The sequence below is a fragment of the Saccopteryx bilineata genome, chromosome 2, assembly GCF_036850765.1.
Source record: "Saccopteryx bilineata isolate mSacBil1 chromosome 2, mSacBil1_pri_phased_curated, whole genome shotgun sequence".
NCBI lineage: Eukaryota > Metazoa > Chordata > Mammalia > Chiroptera > Emballonuridae > Saccopteryx > Saccopteryx bilineata.
This window is the reverse complement of record NC_089491.1, coordinates 144,178,150-144,196,551: the sequence shown is the minus strand read 5'-3', so window position 1 is coordinate 144,196,551 and position 18,402 is coordinate 144,178,150. Positions and strand designations below refer to the sequence as shown.

The window sequence follows — 18,402 nt, the reverse complement described above, 5'->3', positions numbered from 1 at the left end:
AAAGGGGAAAATAACAAAAAGAGATTTCCAGTAAGAAGAGCATGTTGTCAGCATGACCTGTGGTGACGTAGTGGATAAAACATCGACCTTGAATGCTGAGGTTGCTGGTTCAAAACCCCTGGTTTGCCTGGTCAAGGCACAAATGGGAGTTGATGCTTCCTGCTCCTTCCCCTGTTTTATCTCTTTTGTCTCTCTCTCTCTCTTTCTCTCTCTCCTCTCTCTTTCTAATGAAAATAAATAAATAAAAATCTAAGATCATAAAAAAAGAGCATATTGTCAACTGGAGTTCAATTTACATGAGAACAAGCATATTAATCTGGATGTACAGATTGCTTTTCTGTAGTAATACTTATTTTAAATTGGGAATTTCATATTCCACTTAAAATAGTATGATCAAAAATAGTTTCACATGTATATTTTCAATTTTTATAGCTTAAAAAGGTATCAAGTACCTTTCACTCACCAATATGGGACACGTTATTTTCATGTCAAAATTTAATTACTCTGAAAATTTCCCGACTCAAAATTTTAGTGCTGCTAACTTTCTTAAAAGCAAAACAAATAAAAAACTCTCTAATCAGTGACTATTCCCCTAAAATAAATTACCTTACATACAAAAATAAAAAAAAAAGAATTACTTTGTTTTTTAAAATGATTAGAACAGATCACCTTTATATTGAACAGCCAAGGCTTCATCGCATCCACTTCAGCTGGCCCTTTCCTGAGGTCATAGACAACAAGGTACAGTGACCGCTGGGTCATAAAGTGGGGGTGAGTGCTGTAGAATTCCTCACGACCTAGATAAAGATTGGAGACACATTTTTAGCCTTCCTTTTTTTCAGAAGGAATTTAGATGACACTATCTACGCTTTTGCATATAAAAAGGAGAGAAAAACAATCAACAGTGTTTAAAAGGCTATAAGAGGTTTTTACTAGAGAGTGAGACTTTTTCAGCTGAAGTGTTAGCCACCAACCAAGTACTCAGCTTCTGCTGACACCTACTGGTGTCTAACACTGCCTACTTACCATGCCCTTCTCCATTCTGGTGGCAAGGGTAACAACCTGGATAAAGCAAGTGGCTTTGGAGTAATTCCTTGGGCTTCACCGGTCACGTTGCAGTATTTGGACAGAAAAATCAGTTTTTAAATCCCTGTTCTAAATAAAAGATAAATGATTTAAAACTGCTAGTGAAATAAGCACCTGCAAAATCCCACACATTTAGAACGAGGTCTCTCTTCCTCTTGCCTCTTATTTGGATTTGCCAGTCTTTCACGTCTATACCCACAGTGGCACTCTGCACCCCAAGATCTGATTTCTTGATTTTCATCAATTGTTGCAATAAGGTGGTTTTACCACACCCAGTATTTCCCACAATCATAAGTTTCATTCGATTATAGGGTACAGCCTTTTTTAACCGCTGTTGAAGAAACCTGGTAATAGAAAGACAAAAATGAAATAATAAACAGCTTAGTTTTGTATTTAAGATATAGGTGAATTCTTGTTACATTGAGTTCTGTTACATATCAGACTTTTAAAATACTGTATGGGAAAGAAAGCACAAATCACATAAATAAAATGTGCTTGTCTTTTGGTGCACTGTTATGCATACGTATGTATTTTGTTAGTAATGTTAGTGTAGTTGATAATGATTGGTAGAATTATCAAATACAATGACATGCTACACTCTCACCATAAACAATCAAAATGTGAAAATGTGTGCAATAGTCATTAGGGTTTTATACACACACACACACACACACAGATTTCTTAAATAACATCCTAAAAAGTATAAAGTATAAAATTTTATAGAGCCCATGTAAAAGAGAACCAAGGTAGAGTATACATACATACTGTTATACTCAACCTTGATAGTGATGCCATATTGGGTACATTGGGTATGTGTGTATGTATGTGTGTGTGTGTGTGTAATGATGTATGGCATATTTAATACATATATTTATATATATATCATATATAATGCATATAAAAAGATATTGGTTATATTATAAATTATTACATGTAAACCATTATACTATCAATAGATAATATTTTGCTATTCCTAATCATCTTAATGTAAAAATAATTTAAACTAATTAGAAATGCTATAGGTGTTTAACAAAACCACCTTTAAATTGATTGATTTTTAATGTTCTCAAAAATATAATAAATATATAAAGATAGATTTTAACTTTGTTAAAACATTTACACAGTTTAAAATTAGAGAAGCAAACTCAATCATAAGTGAATTCTAGAGATTATTGACTAATGCATTCTCATAACTAATAGATCTCTGGCCAACAATCCTGATGATGTGACCAAAAGGCATAATAACTCCTCTTGATTTGTTTGACACTCTAGAAAAAAGATCTGACAGGTCATATCTATGCCTGATATTATTGAAATCTGTCATTTTCTCACATACACTTTAAGTTCTATTTTCATCACAAATAAAAACATCTATGGCCCAAAGACCGTGACTATTAAGAATTCACGACTCTTTGAAAAAAACTCATTCTTTGAAAAAGCAAATGATGCCTACAATTTCTAAACTATTCCAGGTCTCAGTCTTTTCTAAAATGTTAAGCAATTTTAAAAATATTTACGTTAAGTGACATGATAATATGAAACAATACACTGAAAACTAGTCCCACTATATGTATAGTAAAAATTGAACAAATTTCCATATAAACATCTATTCCAGTTTCAGAAGAAAAAAAAGTATGAAAAATAATGATTTAGGCTAAGGGGTGGTCAAATTTAGCATAGCTGATAACAAGCTCTTTCCTTTCAAGTTACATCAAGCTCAGAAAGACAGAAATCTTTCCTCAGATGAAGGTAAATGTAAATTTAAGAAGATAATTAGGCATAGTTCACTGGTAATTCAAACACTATTAATTGCATGCCGGGCTTTGTGCCACATATCAGACAGTGAGGACACACAGCCATGGTCCCTGCCTGAGTGGATATTATAGTCAAGGATACAATGAGAGGTGATAATTGAGCTGAAACCTGCAAGATAAATATAGATAATTTTGTGAAAATGAAAATAAATGATTTTATGAGTAGGTAACATTAATACTAACATGATTAAAATGTAAAAAGGAGTGAAATCAAGTCTGTTATCAAGAATATTTAAAGTTTGTAAAATGTAAGGGCCAGAAATAGTGATACCTGAAAAGTTTTGGTCTTTCAAAAATGATCAGGGTCAGTTAGTTACTTATCCTCAAAGCCAAAATAAAAGATAGTAATTTTATATTATTTAAGTAACTATAAAGTGTTAAGATATAATAGAAATAGAAATATTTGTATATGAAATGAAGCTTGAGAAGTTATTATACTCTGCTATATCTCTTTAGATTGTATGATTTGTAAGAGACCAAACAGTAGTAATTTTCTTTGAAAACCCCTTTCTAATGAAAAGCATGATAATAAGAAGCTATTCTCTCACATTAACTTGGCAAGGAGGAAATGAAAAATTTCATTGTGGCACTATATAAACCAATTCATTAAATAAAAGTCAAATGACATATAGTATATTAATGTTAAATAGTACCAAACATTTTTTTTCCTATCATGTAATTCAATATCCATCAAGGTCAAAGAGAAAATCTGAAACAAACATAACAGAAACAAATGAAAATAAAATTATCTAACCTTATGATGTCTTTGGCTTTACATCCTACATGTTTAAAATCAAAATTAAGACGCAGTTCATCCAAAGGAAGATCCCATATTTTGCTTAATTTCCCCATTTCATTGGGAAAAGATCTCAGTTCCAAGTTGTAACTAACATCAAGAGATGTCAGATTTTCAAGGCAGCCAATCTCAGGAGGAATCTTAATGAAATAAAAAAGGGCAAATTCTGTTGGTAGGAAGGAAAACAGGTGCGGCCAGGAAACAGGATGCTGATGGAAAACCAGGAAGTCCAGAGATCCGATCAGCAATGTGCACAACCTTTCAACAGAGTTCTAATGTAATCCAAATGCTTGTCACTGTTTTCACTATAAATGTTAACAACATAGAAAGAAAAGGTTTACTCAAAACAATCAATGTCACTTGTTTATAATCTTTGAAAACCCATTCTCCCTTGATTACATAAGTCATCTTTCCACAACATTGAAGGTAAATTTCTTCATAATTTGCCAAATCTAATCCTCTCAGGCTCCAAGCCTGTTCCCTCATACTGTTCTTAGGTCAAACTATACAGATCTGGTTATCACAAACTTACATATAACTTAATGCTATTGATACAACTAACTGTTTATACTGAAGAACGCTAACTAGACTATTTTTTTTTCTGTTCCCAAATTTTAAGCAATATTCATTACTTTTAGAATAAAAACCATTAATTTGCTGGCAAAAATCAGGTACCAAAAATATTCACAGTTATTCTGAACCCCACAGTTTTAGACACTTAATTCTATTTTGGCTTTTTATAGGCAATAGGCATGAACTTGGCAAAAAACACTTTTTTTCCGGAGATAAATGGATAATCAATTTCAGATTTGTAACAGAGGCAGTGGAGTGAAGCAAAGGAGGTTGGTCCACTTGGATGAAGGGTAGCATGGTGAAGGGATGCCGAAATTTAAGATGTAGGAAAGACAGTCAGCTGAAACACAGGCCATAATCAGCCCGGTGTCAACTCCAGAAGTGTAGAACATCTAAGAGTCGATTAACAGATCAGAGATTTAGTGATTAAATGGCACACTTAAATCATTAAATATATTCATAGTTAAATATATATATTCATATCATTCAAGAATAGAGCACATCTTTTATGGAATTTAAGAGTTGTTAACATACCAATTTATCTCAGGGTAGGTTCAGATCTCAGTCAAATACTAGGAAATTAAAATTACGGACTTTAAAATGATAATTTGTGATGATGCAAATTACAAAAGCATATTTTCAAACTGGCAAGAAAGAAGTTTAAGCAAATGAAGATGACTTCTTACCTCTTTCAATTTATTATGAGAAAGATGTAGTTTCTCTACTCTTGACCATGCATGTGCTTTGCCACCCAAATCCAAGATGCTGATCTGATTATGACTAAACAAGAGTTCCCTTAAGTTCAAAGATTTCCAGTGTGCAGGACTAGGTAGATAGTTAATATCATTGCTGCTCATATCTAAAGATCGCAAGCTAAAAACAATACAATGTCAAGATAAAAAAAACAAATGAGTGCATACATGAAATTATGTCACCAGTAATTTTCAGTAGTGAGGAAAGAACTTTAAAACCAACAATATAAAGATATATATGATATAAGTGTGCATGTGTGTTTCTGTGTATATAAAGTTATATATGGACTAGAAAGAAGGCATATATCATTAGGGATGATATTTAAATGAATAAGAACCATTAAAAGTAAAATTGAGTCCTAATCTTCTTACTGCAGAAACATAAAAATGTTGATCACAGAATGAGAAAAAAGAACAAGTGTTTTACAAAGATTATGATACATAAAAAATCATAATAAACAAATGCAAAAATGGTCATTAAAATCCCTGCCTCCTCTATAGGAGTTACAGTTTCACTGTAACTCGTTTCAGTTTCACTCATTACTGGGAAGATTTTTCAGAGGCTGATCCTAGAGTTAATTAATAAGGTTCATGGGCACACCCTTTTACCAGCCTGTCTCAGAGGGATAAACACCATTCCCTAACACTGACCATGAGCTGTTGCATTAGGCAAGCAATTGATGCAAATTGGTTGCTTTCATGCAAAAACATGTGACCCGAAGTTTGCAGAAAATAGAAAAAAATACATGACATACAAGTGTATGTGTGTAGGAAGAATAAAGACAGTCAGGGATTGTGGTATATTTGACAAAAAGTTTGCCTGACTTTCCCAACTATATACTGACTCTCTCATCCAGCATATCTAAAGCATGATGGGTTAATTCTAAATTCAGAGCTGTACAGTCTGCTAGACAAAGATTCTGGTCTGTACAGCAACTCTCTTGCTATTTTAAAATGATTAACTAGATTTTGGGCTAGTTATCTTATAGTAATGCATGAAAACAAAAAAAATTAATTTGACAGTATTAGCTATAAGACATGATCATCTAACAAAATAGTGCCATTGAGACAAACCTAAGAATCACCAGTTTGTTCAAAAGCACTGACTCTACACCTAAATGGAGATTAAAGTTGACCAACTGGATGTTCATTTGTAAAACAAAAGAATAAATGTAAAGAAAAACATATGAAATGGTGAAAATGTATACCTTAAGATGGTATCTAAAGGTATAGTATATATTAGGTATATTAGGGACTAAATAATATTTTCAGCTCTCTGGGAAGAAATTTTTATGGCATATATCTCCTAATAAAATTTCCTATATATTTAAGTTTCAAACACAATGTCTGGAATATATTATAGTGAAAATAATAGGACCACCTGAATTCTAGAGGTGCCTGTTTGTGCAAGTTGAGAGTCTGAAGTTAAACCACCAATGTTTAAAACTGTGACTTTAGGCTAGCTACTTTACATCACTAATGAAATAATGTTCTCATTATATAGTGAAGATAATAACAGTACCTATTTCAAAGGATTATCAGGAAGGTTAAAGAGATGATCCACTGTTGGGCAATTAGAACAGTGGTTGACATATTCTCAAATTGGATTTAAATTATCTATTATAAATTTGTCTGTCACACTTTATGGCTAGATTATATTTTAGTATTATTTGCCTATATATGCACATATTTGTATGTATACACTTATGGATTTGGTTTATAATGTATAACAAAATTAGAATAGTATTTAAGATGACAACACATTTCAAATCTAATTAATGCATGTGTCTGTTAACAGGAAGCTTTCATTTTTATAGAAAATAACCAAAAATACCCCAAATTCCTGGGGCTACATAAATTGTCCTAATCTTCACCAAAAACAGCACTGAAATTTAAGAATAACTTCCAAGTTAATAGTATCTTAGCAACATATCAACCTCTAGTGCAAGTGAAATTTTAAAAGTTAAAGTGATAGTCATTGCACTCATTTGATTATAACAATGCAATTATACAGTAAATAATCTTAAATTGTTTCTAGACAATCGCACACTAAATTAATAGAAAAGTTTAAAAATCAAAGTAAGAACTTCCATCTTTTGTCTAGTGAAATGTCAAACATTCCTAGATTTAAAAAATTTTAAGCTGAGTAGATTTAGAAATCAATTACATTTATGCCTAAATCAAAACAATGTTTCTGAAGGTTCTGTTCCAGCTCATGTGGTTTTAAAGTTAAAATAATAAACTTACTGTGGAAGATTTAAAATTGCTTCTGGAACACACGTAAATCTGTTTTGAGATAATTTTATGCTTGTCATAGAAGAAGGTAAAAAAGGCACAGCAGCTAAAAGAAAATTAAAATGAGATAAGGCACATTTTAATCATTTTAACTAGATTTCTATTGGAGTCTATAAGAACAGTTACCAATGATTTGTCACTTAATTTAATTTCTATTCTCATGCTGACAATTTAAGAAAAGCTGCTTTTAAAATAAGGTAACATCATTAATACTACAACTAAACATTTAAATAATCTACAATACTTATAAAGGTCTTTAATATGAAAGCTAAATAGCCATCTAAACATAAATTCTGTATTCAACATCTACAAAAGTAAAAATTATTAGAATTGTCATTTCAAATTATGTGTGATATTATGTGAAATTCATTATAGACTAAATCAAATTACTCTTAACTGTAACAAAACACTTTGTAATACTAATATATGATACAATATAGGGATGAAAATGCTTCATAGTACCATCTCATAATGAGTGTTCTATGGAATGATACTGGATGTTGCTTAATAAAAGTATTCTTTGATCATGTGATCTTAAGAGAGGGAGGAAACATTAGGAAAATAAAGTAAAATATCTCAGTGTTCTCAATGTTTTGGTATATCTTATAAATTTCCAAGACAAAAATACATATGAGGACCTCCAGGGAATAAAATTCTGAGGAACACAATGTTGGACAATGAGCAAGTCACATAGCCTATTTTGTCATCTGCAAAATAGTGTAGCTAGACCAGATGATATCCGAGATTTTACAAAAATCTAAAAACCTAGAGTTCTCTGAAAGTGGTTTGAGAAATTATTTCTTAGCATTTTCAGGATGAAAAATGTAGGTTATGCTTTATCTAGAAAATCTTCAAGGGTCCAAATATTCTAAGACATTGCTAGGAACTGTCTTCCTGGGAAGCAGAAAGATACATGCTATGCTCCCTCACCTAGTTCCCAAAAGTATTTGTGACAAAATAAGTTAGTAGAAATGATTCTCCACTTAAGAATGGAGTCTTGGCCCTGGCCAGTTGGCTCAGCGGTAGAGCGTCGGCCTGGCGTGCGGGGACCCGGGTTCGATTCCCGGCCAGGGCACATAGGAGAAGCGCCCATTTGCTTCTCCACCCCCCACCCCTCCTTCCTCTCTGTCTCTCTCTTCCCCTCCCGCAGCCGAGGCTCCATTGGAGCAAAGATGGCCTGGGCGCTGGGGATGGCTCTTTGGCCTCTGCCCCAGGCGCTAGAGTGGCTCTGGTCACGGCAAAGCGACGCCCCGGAGGGGCGGAGCGTCCCCCCTGGTGGGCGGAGCGTCGCCCCTGGTGGGCATGCCGGGTGGATCCCGGTCGGGCTCATGCGGGAGTCTGTCTGACTGTCTCTCCCCGTTTCCAGCTTAAAGAAAAAAAAAAAAAGAAAAAAAAATTAAAAAAAAAAAAAAGAATGGAGTCTTGAGGTTCAGATGCTGTATGGAACACACTCTTATAAAATCGAAGAACTGCCACACAAAAATCACAGTGCTTCAATTTCCTCAATTAGACAAACAGAAATCAGACCTGCCCTCCTGAATAGGGCTTTTTTTTTTTTTTTTTAAATGTGTGTGACAGAGAGTGAAACAGATAGAGGGACAAACAGGAAGGAAGAGAGATGAGAAGCCTCAATTTTTTTTTTTTTTGTATTTTTCCAAAGCTGGAAACAGGGAGGCAGTCAGACTCCCACATGCGCCTGACCGGGATCCACCCGGCATGCCCACCAGGGGGCGATGCTTTGCCCATCTGGGGCGTTGCTCTGCTGCAACCAGAGCCATTCTAGCGCCTGAGGAGGGGGCCATAGAGCCATCCTCAGCGCCCGGGCCAACTTTGCTCCAATGGAGACTTGGCTGCGGGAGGGGAAGAGAGAGACAGAGAAGGAGAAGCATCAATTTTTTATTGTGGCTCCTTAGTCTCTTAGTTTCCTTACTGTATTCATTAATTGCTTTCTCTATGTGCCTTGACCCACGGGGTGGGGGGGGGGGGGTGGTGGTGAGCTGCAGCAAAGCAAGTGACCCCTTGCTCAATCCAGCAACTTAGGCCTTCAAGCCAGTAATGTTTGGGCTCAAGCCAGCAACCATGGGGTCATCTCTATGATCCCACACTCAAGACAGCAACTCCCCACTCAAGCTGGTGAACCCACACTCAAGCCAGATGAGCCTGCACTCCAGCCGGCGACCTTAGGATTTCAAACCTGGGTCCTCTGTATCCCAATCTGACACTCTATCCACTACCTCACCACCTGGTCAGGCTGCCCTATAGGGCTTTTGTGAAATTCAGCTGAGATGACACATTAATCATAACCAAACCTCAGGTCCTTTCAAATGCTCTTTTTCCCAGACCCAACTTAAACTCACACTTCCCTTCCTCCACAGTCTGCATCAGATCCCCTTGAGATGCCCTCGTAGCATCTGGGACCTTCTCCTCACAGCACTAAGCACAATATACAATCACATTTAGTGGTGCCATAACTATTTAATGCCTGCCTTCTGAATTTAAGTACATGGTCCTTAAGGAAAGAGACCAGGTTTGCTTTGGTCACTAGTAAGCAAACCACACTATCCCCAGTTTCAGGCTTATGGTAAGAACAAGGTCAATATTAGAAGAGGTTAAGAGGAAATGAGAAAAAAGGAAAAACTAGGCAAATTGACATGGCTTTTATCATTATTTGTTTCTGATAGTTCTGACAAGTTAATATATTTAAATAAGTAATCAAACTTCTCTGCTATGAAAAGTTATTAAAATTATTTTACTAAACAAAAAAATAATTTGCCAAGTCAGGTATATAATAGTCATGTGTGACAAAGTGCATATGGCCTCTAATAAGGAAGATAAAATGTGAGGAGTTCCTGTTTATTCCTATAAAAGTGTTTTTCGCTTGATATTAGAATGTCAACTAGGCTAAAAATAAACACAATTCCCCATTATCTCACATGCTAAGGGTATTTTAGATAGGGTGGGTATTCCATTACTTTTAATAAAAGTAAAGGTCATAGCATATATTATTGTAATATTTTGCACAAAGCAAGAATTCAATGAATGTACATTAACCTTACTAATTTGAAAACTGTCAAATGATTAGTTTCACTTCTTTAAAAACAATAATACTAATTACACTTGTACTCCAAAAAAATTTCTGAAGAACCATCAGCAGGAAACGCAGTACTCCTATGAGTGTTTAGTTTAATAGAGTAACAGGAACCACAGTATAATGACTACCTGACGCCCAAAATATTGTCATTTTGGTCTATGTCAATTCTAACTTGCTAAAATTATTTTTTAATTAAAAAAAAATAATGTTAACATTTTAAATTTTTTAATAGTTAAAAAGGAGATTTCTTTCAATCAGCTTTGTATTTACAGCAATTATGAGTGCAAAGTACAGAGTCTCCTCACAACCAAACTCATCAACACTAATTCTTTTCCTCTATTATGAATAACTTGCATAATCTGGTATCTTTACTGTAACTGGTAAAGCAAAATTAATAGAGTATCATTAACTAAATATAATTAAAGTCCATAGTTTACAACAGAGTTCACTCTTTGTGTTATATAGTCTGTGAGTCTTGACAAATGTATATATAATGACATGTGTCCATATAACAGCAGCATACAGAACAGCTCTACTGTCCTAAAACACCTTCTTGTCCAACTATATTCATCCCTCTTCCTTCCTCCAAACTCCTGGCAAGCACTGATTGTTTCACTGTGTCCACAGCTTTGCCTAGTCCAGAGTGTCTTATAGTTGGAATCATCCAGTATGCAGCCTTTCAGCTTGGCGGCTTTCCCTTAGTAACAGGCATTTAGGTTTCCTTCCTGTATCCATGGCTTGACACCTCATTTCTTTTATCACCAACCTGCTAACGTTATATTTGAAACTCCCACATAATACTCAAACTAAAATAATGCCTTTCAATCCCCTCTTGAAGTGCCCATATATGACTCATCCTATAATATTCAAAAGCACTGGGACAGAGATAACTCACACAGACACTTACCTAGGAAATTCATTCTGGCACTGAAACTCTCCACTTTAGGGCACGCCTTCAGGAAGTCCTCTGATAAGGATGAAATCTGGTTTTTACTAAGATTTAAAATCTTCAGTTCCTTCAGGCTCAGGGGAGGACACATTCCTGATATTTTATTTCTAGTCATAAGAGATGCAATGAGGATGAAATTTTATAAACTCATATGTTTTAAGGGAAATAAATGAAAACAATTTGCCTTCAAAGAACAGCATCACAGCAGATTTATTATTTTTAAAATTAGCTGCGAAAACTTAAGTCAACTAATATTAGCTGCAATATTAGTTGCCCCAATTTTTTTTTATCATATTGCTGTTTAAAACTTATTACTGTAGAAATAATGTCAGCATATCTCGTCAACCTTATGAAACTTCAACGTAAGGTAATACCCTTGTTTCTACTGAACCCTTCTTACCCTTCTAAAATGAGCTGTTCCAGTTTCTCTACCACATCCCCAAGGTTCTCGGGAACAGAAGACAGCTGATTATATGACAGGTTAAACTGCCTCAAGGTCAGACACTTCACTGCAGGATCCAGAACTACTGAGGGTTCAATGTCATTTCGAGAGACATCAAGGTTGGTGATACAATTCATTTTCAACAAGTAGGAGGGAAATGATGTAAATTTATTACTGTGCAAGTCCAAATGCGTCAAAGACTTCAGTGTCTAGAAAGACAATATTTTTACTGAATTTACTGGGTTGACATTGATTAATAAAATTATATAAGTTTAGGGGTACAATTCTATAACATATCATCCATATGTTGTATTGAGCGTTCATCACCCCAAGTCAAGTCTCCTTCCATCACCACTCATCCCCTCTCTACCCTCTTCAGTTCTAGACAGCATTTTAATATTCTAACATGAACCATCTGAGAAACTTCAGTTTCGCTAATATTTCTGCCTTCCAAAACTCTGGTTATTAGAACCATTAAGAATTTTCTGAACAATATACAACAGAATTACAGTATACTGACTGGTCCAGTTATTCCAGTTGTAAAATGGGAAAAACCAGGAAGAATATAGCAGGCAGGCTTTCAAAAACAGGGTCACAAAAATCAGCTTTAGAGTTTAATTCAGCTTTTTTTGGGGGGGGATTTTTCCTGCAACAAGGAAAAATGGAAGCAAAACAGGCCTCAACAAATATTTAAACCAATGATTTAAAGCATGAGCAGTACAATACAATCCTGGAAATACATTTTTTTTAAATACTAGCCTTTGGAAAATGCTATACATTTTAATATAAATAAGATTTAACCATAAAAGTAATCACTGTATATAATACATTTTATTTAGAATTTCTTTTTAGAACTTCTATTTTTTTAATTTCTATTTTCTATTTAGAAGCAATTTCTAATTCTACTATAACAGTAATCTTCCATTTATATACTATGTAAATCTTTTAGCCTTTTGTATGAATTATTGTCAAAGGGTTAAAATACAAAAAACAATCACTTTTCTGTGCTCTTTTCATATCAACATATTTATCCTCACATGAAATTCTAAAGAATTTGACAATTATAAATTCTTCTTAATGGATCTTTGCCCCAGAAGTTGTTTATAAATCTCTGCCATTGATTCATATCCTACCAGATTATTCAAAAGGAAAGGTTTTAAAATTATTTATTCCCAAGGTTAAATCAGGAAATTTTTTTGTAAAGAAACAGTGATAAGCATTAACAAAAACTACCATTTAAGGGTATCAGCTTGAAATTTCGTTGAGAAAAGGTCTGAGCAAGTCTTGTCTTTGAATGCCTTAATACATCTCACCTTGTCACTCTCTCTTCAAAGTCTCTCTCTCTCTCTCTTTCTCTCTCTCTCTTCTAGCTAAGCTGCACTCTAGTTTTCTTTTACTTATTTTTAACAAATACTTATTGAAGGACTACCAAGTATCAGTTTATAATCCTTTCACAAATTAATTCAATAATCCTTGATTGAGTTTTTACTCTATGTCAACCTTCCTTGGCACTGGGGACAGACACCAACAAGCCTGAAACAGTTCCTGTTCTCAAGGAGTTCATGATTTAATGATGACAATATATCTCAGATAAAAATTTATAAGTGAATGAGTTAGGGGAGAAAGTGCAAGGGTACCATGGGAATCTAAAGCAGGTGAGTAACCAACCTCGTCTAGAGGGAAGAAGGAGAGAAGAGAGGCAGAAGGTAAGGAAGTGACATTTAAAATAACACCCTGTGACTTGGAAATTTTAGAAAGGCAAGAAGAAGAGAAAGAGAAGATACATTTTAGACATGGTGGTATCTCTCTCTCCAGATATTCAAACTTTAGGAGAAAGATAACAGTAAAATACACTTAAAAATCATGCAACACTGCTTTTTAAATGTCTAAAAATTATGGTAAATTTTCTGGGTTAGAAAAGGAAAAATGCATTTGCCATAAAACTAGCTTTAAAAAAAAAAGTATATCCTTTATCAAAATTTACAGTTCAAAGGAATCAGCCTAATAATATAAACATTTATAGTGCAATCTTTCAAACTTTGTCAGTCTAACTTCTTTGACTTCTGATCCATAGTACATAAAAATGAATGACAAAGTCAATATTCCAGGACCACCCTATCAGCAGGGTATTTATGAAATAAAAACTTTAAGCAAAATAATCAAGTTTTAAGTTACATATACTTTTAAAACTTCATAAATGCTTTAGGGGCAGTTTAGTCAAGCCTCTGTATTTGGCAGATGAGGAAATAAAGGCTTAGAGTAGTCGAAGTAACAGGTTCTTATAATCACAGAGCTGGTCGCTGAGCCAGAGCCAGTGCCACCAAACCAGGTCTAAATCTAGTCTACCTAGTTTAAGCAGTTCAAATTGTCTCAGAATTAAATATACTTGAAGGCATAACCAACGTATCGCCTTGAGGTGGAGACTTTAACATGTATCATTAGGATAGAAGCCTGAATTCCTTTTTAATCACTTCTTCAATTCCATTGTCTGCCCTCAAAGATGTTCCTGAACACCACCCAGATTAAGTAAGATACTTGTGTGAAAACCAGAAGAAAGGGGGAATTATTGTCCAATGACACAAAAGTAGAACCTCCTTTTTTAAAGACTTAACCACGTATTGTAAAAATAAATGCAAACACTCTTCAAATATACTTAAAGTTATTATGGTAAATTGAAATTACTTCACATAGCCGTTGTGGAAAGCTCCTGAGTCCATTCTGGTGAAGCTCCAGCTTTTTGAGATGCTCCAAATGAACGCTTAGACAGCATTTCTGGCCTAGGGCATCGATATCTCTTAGCTCATTTGCTGAAAGATCTAATGATGTAATATATTCTCTTTCAGAAGCCAGGGAAGAAGAGCTGTCTGAATGTCTCATATGGGATGGAAGTCTTGATGACCCTTTTGTCAAAAACAGACAATGAAAACATAAGCAGGTAATTTAACTTGGTAAATGCTTATTGATCACTGAATAGTGTAGGGTCTCCTCGAGGCACTGGAGGTACAGTGAAAAACCAAACTATGAAACTTACATTCCAGTGCTGGTGATGCAAAATAAATAATGCATATTTAATCAACCGATACTAATAGTGTAAAAAAAAACAACAGACCTGGAGAAAGAGATGAACAGTGGCACTGGTGAGGGTATTATTTGCACTTCAGAAAAAATAGTAACAAAAAATAAAACTGTCCTATAGAACATTAAAAAAGGTAAAAATTTAAATCTATGTTTCATTTTCCAACAGTGCAATCACTAGGTAAATATAACTTGAAGATTATATAAGATGAAACTGGCACCAAGAAAATTTGAACAATTGGAAGAAATTTAACAAACACTATATTCTGCTCAAAATATCTATTTCCATATGCTTACTTTCAAATACTTACTGAGTGAATCATCTGAAGACAATATTTTTCTTTTTCTCTTCAATAAATCTTCATGATCGAAAATGGGTCCCTGTTAAACAAATAGACATTTATACTGCAATCACTGTCACTTTTTGGAGCAAAGATAACATTTCTTTTCTGGATTCCTTAGGAATCATTATAAGATTTCTATCTAAAGTATACATGGGGTCAACCATACCGTAAGACAGAGACCTAGCCTGCACACCATAATAGACATGGAGCTCTGAAAAGAAAACAAGGATAAAACCATTTTGAAGAGTACGTAATAGATACAGGGTGAGGCAAAGTGCACTTACAGTTGTGAGTACATGAAACACAGAGTTTATTCTTGTTGTGATTACTTATTATTGTATAATATTCCATACAAACAACTGTAAACCTACTTTTGCCTCACCTTGTATATGCCCCAAACGCTCTCAAAAGTCTACAAGTATAAATTTAAAATAATATATAAATATATTTGTTATTGTGATATGAACTTTTCATAGATCAGGGAAGTCTACACCAACAGCTCTTAGCTTTAACCTATGATTTCAGTTATCAAGAGAATGTTGGCCCTGGACAGTTGGTTCAGTGGATAGAGCATCAGCCTAGCCTGTGGATATCCCAGGCTCCATCCCTGGTCAAGGCACACATGAGAAGCAACCATCTGCTCTCTTCCCCTCTCTCCCCCCCCCCTCTCTTTCCCTCCTGCATCCAGAGGCTCTGTTGATCCAAGCGTTGGCCCCAGATGGGGTTGCCAGCTGGATCATGGTCAGGGAGCATGCAGGAGTCTGTCTCTCTATCTTCCCCTTCTCACTTAAAAAGAGAGAGAGAGAGAGAGAGAGAGAGAGAATGTCAGTAACAAAATACACACCATACCCACAATTTAACTTACCAAAGAATTGGAATGCCTTTGCAAGTTGGGTGAGTAGCGCTGCAAGGCAGGGTCTCGGTAAAATTCTCCTACACTAATTGAATTTGACTTCTTTTTCATAAGAAATGAACCTTCACTTCCTATATTTAAATGATAAAATAAAGGCAAGTAAATGTTTACTCAATCAAAAAATACTAGTATCATAGATGATAAAAAATTAAACACATTTTCATTAATGGAAATTGTCCAATTATTGTTGTAACATCTTTAAAATAGAAAACTATGTTGGCTTTTCATTTTCAAAATTCAGTTACATTTTCTTCATCATAAATATTTACTGAATGGTTGGCATATGTTAGATACTGAGTATTAGATAAACATAAGCAGGGAGAATAATCCATAACTCATTTGAGCTCATAGTATAGTAGGAAAAAAACAAGTAAAAATAGTTAAAATACAATAATAAGCACATGCATAAACAGGAAGCAAAGAAAGTTTATGCACAAATATGATCAAAGCTATTCTTTACTGTTTCTCTGAAATTTCCTTAGAACTTTTTCAAATCTTGTTTTAAATATTGAAATCACATTTTAAATCATTTAACATTCAACAATTTACATCTCTATTTGAATTTCATGTTTTATGGTTTCATATATAAAGTAACATTAAATTAACACATTAAGTTTAGTTAGCCATATTGTATTGAGAGGAGAGAGATGAAAACTACTTTTTTTTTTTTTTTTGTATTTCTGAAGCTGGGAACGCGGAGAGACAGTCAGACTCCCGCTTGCGCCCGACCGGGATCCACCCAGCACGCCCACCAGGGGGCAATGCTCTGCCCCTCCGGGGCGGCGCTCTGTTGCGACCAGAGCCACTCTAGCGCCTGGGACAGAGGCCAAGGAGCCATCCCCAGCGCCCGGGCCATCTTTGCTCCAATGGAGCCTCGGCTGCGGGAGGGGAAGAGAGAGACAGAGAGGAAGGAGAGGGGGAGGGGTGGAGAAGCAGATGGGCGCTTCTCCTGTGTGCCCTGGCCAGGAATCGAACCCGGGACTTCTGCACGCCAGGCCGACGCTCTACCACTGAGCCAACCAGCCAGGCCGAAAACTACTTTTAAAATTATGAATTTTCGGACGTCACGGAAATGGCGCTGTGAGAAGCGCGTCCGACAGCTCTCCCCTAAATCACAACAAATTTATCAACTAGAAACAGAAAAATTTATCCTCGGAGCATTCCGGAGTTCCACACAAACTGAAAGCAAAAGGACTGTTATCACTTGAATCTGAGAGACGAGGGTGTGGAGGAAGCTACCGCAGCAAGGCTCATTCAAGCCGCGAGGGAGTGCGCCTGCAGTGAGTCAGCCCATATACTTGGGAACCGCGAGCCGCTGTGAGCGGCCGCCGCGAGCCGCTGCGAGCAGCCACGCACGCGCCCGGTCCGGTTGAGCATCGCTGACGTTCCCAGCGGCCTGCACACTGCGAGTGGGGGTCGCCGGCCACCGGTGCCCGGAGCGCCCCATTCGCACGCGTGCCTTGGGCATTCCACGCGCCCAGGGCGCCCTGCTGGCCCGCACACCCAGGAGACTCCATTATCCTGAGCCTGGTGCAGTCCAGCCGCCAGCAGCGGGGCGAGCGGGAGAGGCTTGGGAGATTCTCTCCGTGGGCGGGGCACCTCACCCAGCCATTCAAGCTAACAATCAAGTGTTGGGGGAGGGGCGCGCGCAGGCAGCCTAAAATACCTTCGGAAGCACAGCTGCGACCTAATCACTGAAATTAGCTTAACCCATAAAATCTGCGCACCCTCGGTTCTAATTGATAAGATCTCTCTCAGTTCAGCGATCCAAGACAAGAGGCGTGATATTTTTTAGTGCCTCTCGCTAAAGGGGCAGGGGCAACTTCTGATTGATAGAGCCTCCATATTCAGGGATAAACGCTAACAAGAAGGACTTGGCAGATAATAAGGTCTATACTACACTAGTCGTAAGCAGAGATTAGTGCCTCTTCTTCCCTGCAAAAACAGGCTACAAAGTGTGGAAAGCCTGGGTTGAGAGGTCCAACTAAATGATAGGCGCTGAACAGTCACCTTGACAACAATTGACTCCCACCCCCGCCTGATTACACTGGAGGCCCTGACTCTCAGAGCCTTTCCCAAAGCCTTGCACTGAGTGGGGATAGAGTGGGGATGTCCCAGCTCTTTGAGCCTCTTACTCCCCAGGCAGAAGCAGTTGCAGCCTTATAGCTGGATCACCAGGCTGCTAATTCAGAAAGGGGGGACTAGGAGAGAGAATCCAGGAAAGCAAACTCTCTCATCGTTGGACCCTGCAAACGCCAACAAGCCTTTACTT

At 36.3% G+C, this 18,402-nt stretch overlaps 1 protein-coding gene across 2 annotated transcripts in view; it reads right to left on the bottom strand.

Moving 5' to 3' along the window:
- Positions 1–18,402, bottom strand: part of LRRK2 (leucine rich repeat kinase 2) — a 158,777-nt gene that overhangs the window by 66,301 nt on the left and 74,074 nt on the right. For both annotated transcript variants that reach the window (XM_066258115.1, XM_066258116.1), the window contains 10 exons: positions 16,083–16,201; positions 15,185–15,254; positions 14,481–14,698; positions 11,757–12,007; positions 11,315–11,463; positions 7,269–7,362; positions 4,956–5,142; positions 3,655–3,836; positions 1,201–1,430; positions 670–797 (listed from right to left, as the gene is read on the bottom strand). In XM_066258115.1, coding sequence (XP_066114212.1) covers positions 670–797; positions 1,201–1,430; positions 3,655–3,836; positions 4,956–5,142; positions 7,269–7,362; positions 11,315–11,463; positions 11,757–12,007; positions 14,481–14,698; positions 15,185–15,254; positions 16,083–16,201 — 1,628 coding nt within the window. The remainder of the gene's footprint in view (positions 1–669; positions 798–1,200; positions 1,431–3,654; positions 3,837–4,955; positions 5,143–7,268; positions 7,363–11,314; positions 11,464–11,756; positions 12,008–14,480; positions 14,699–15,184; positions 15,255–16,082; positions 16,202–18,402) is intronic.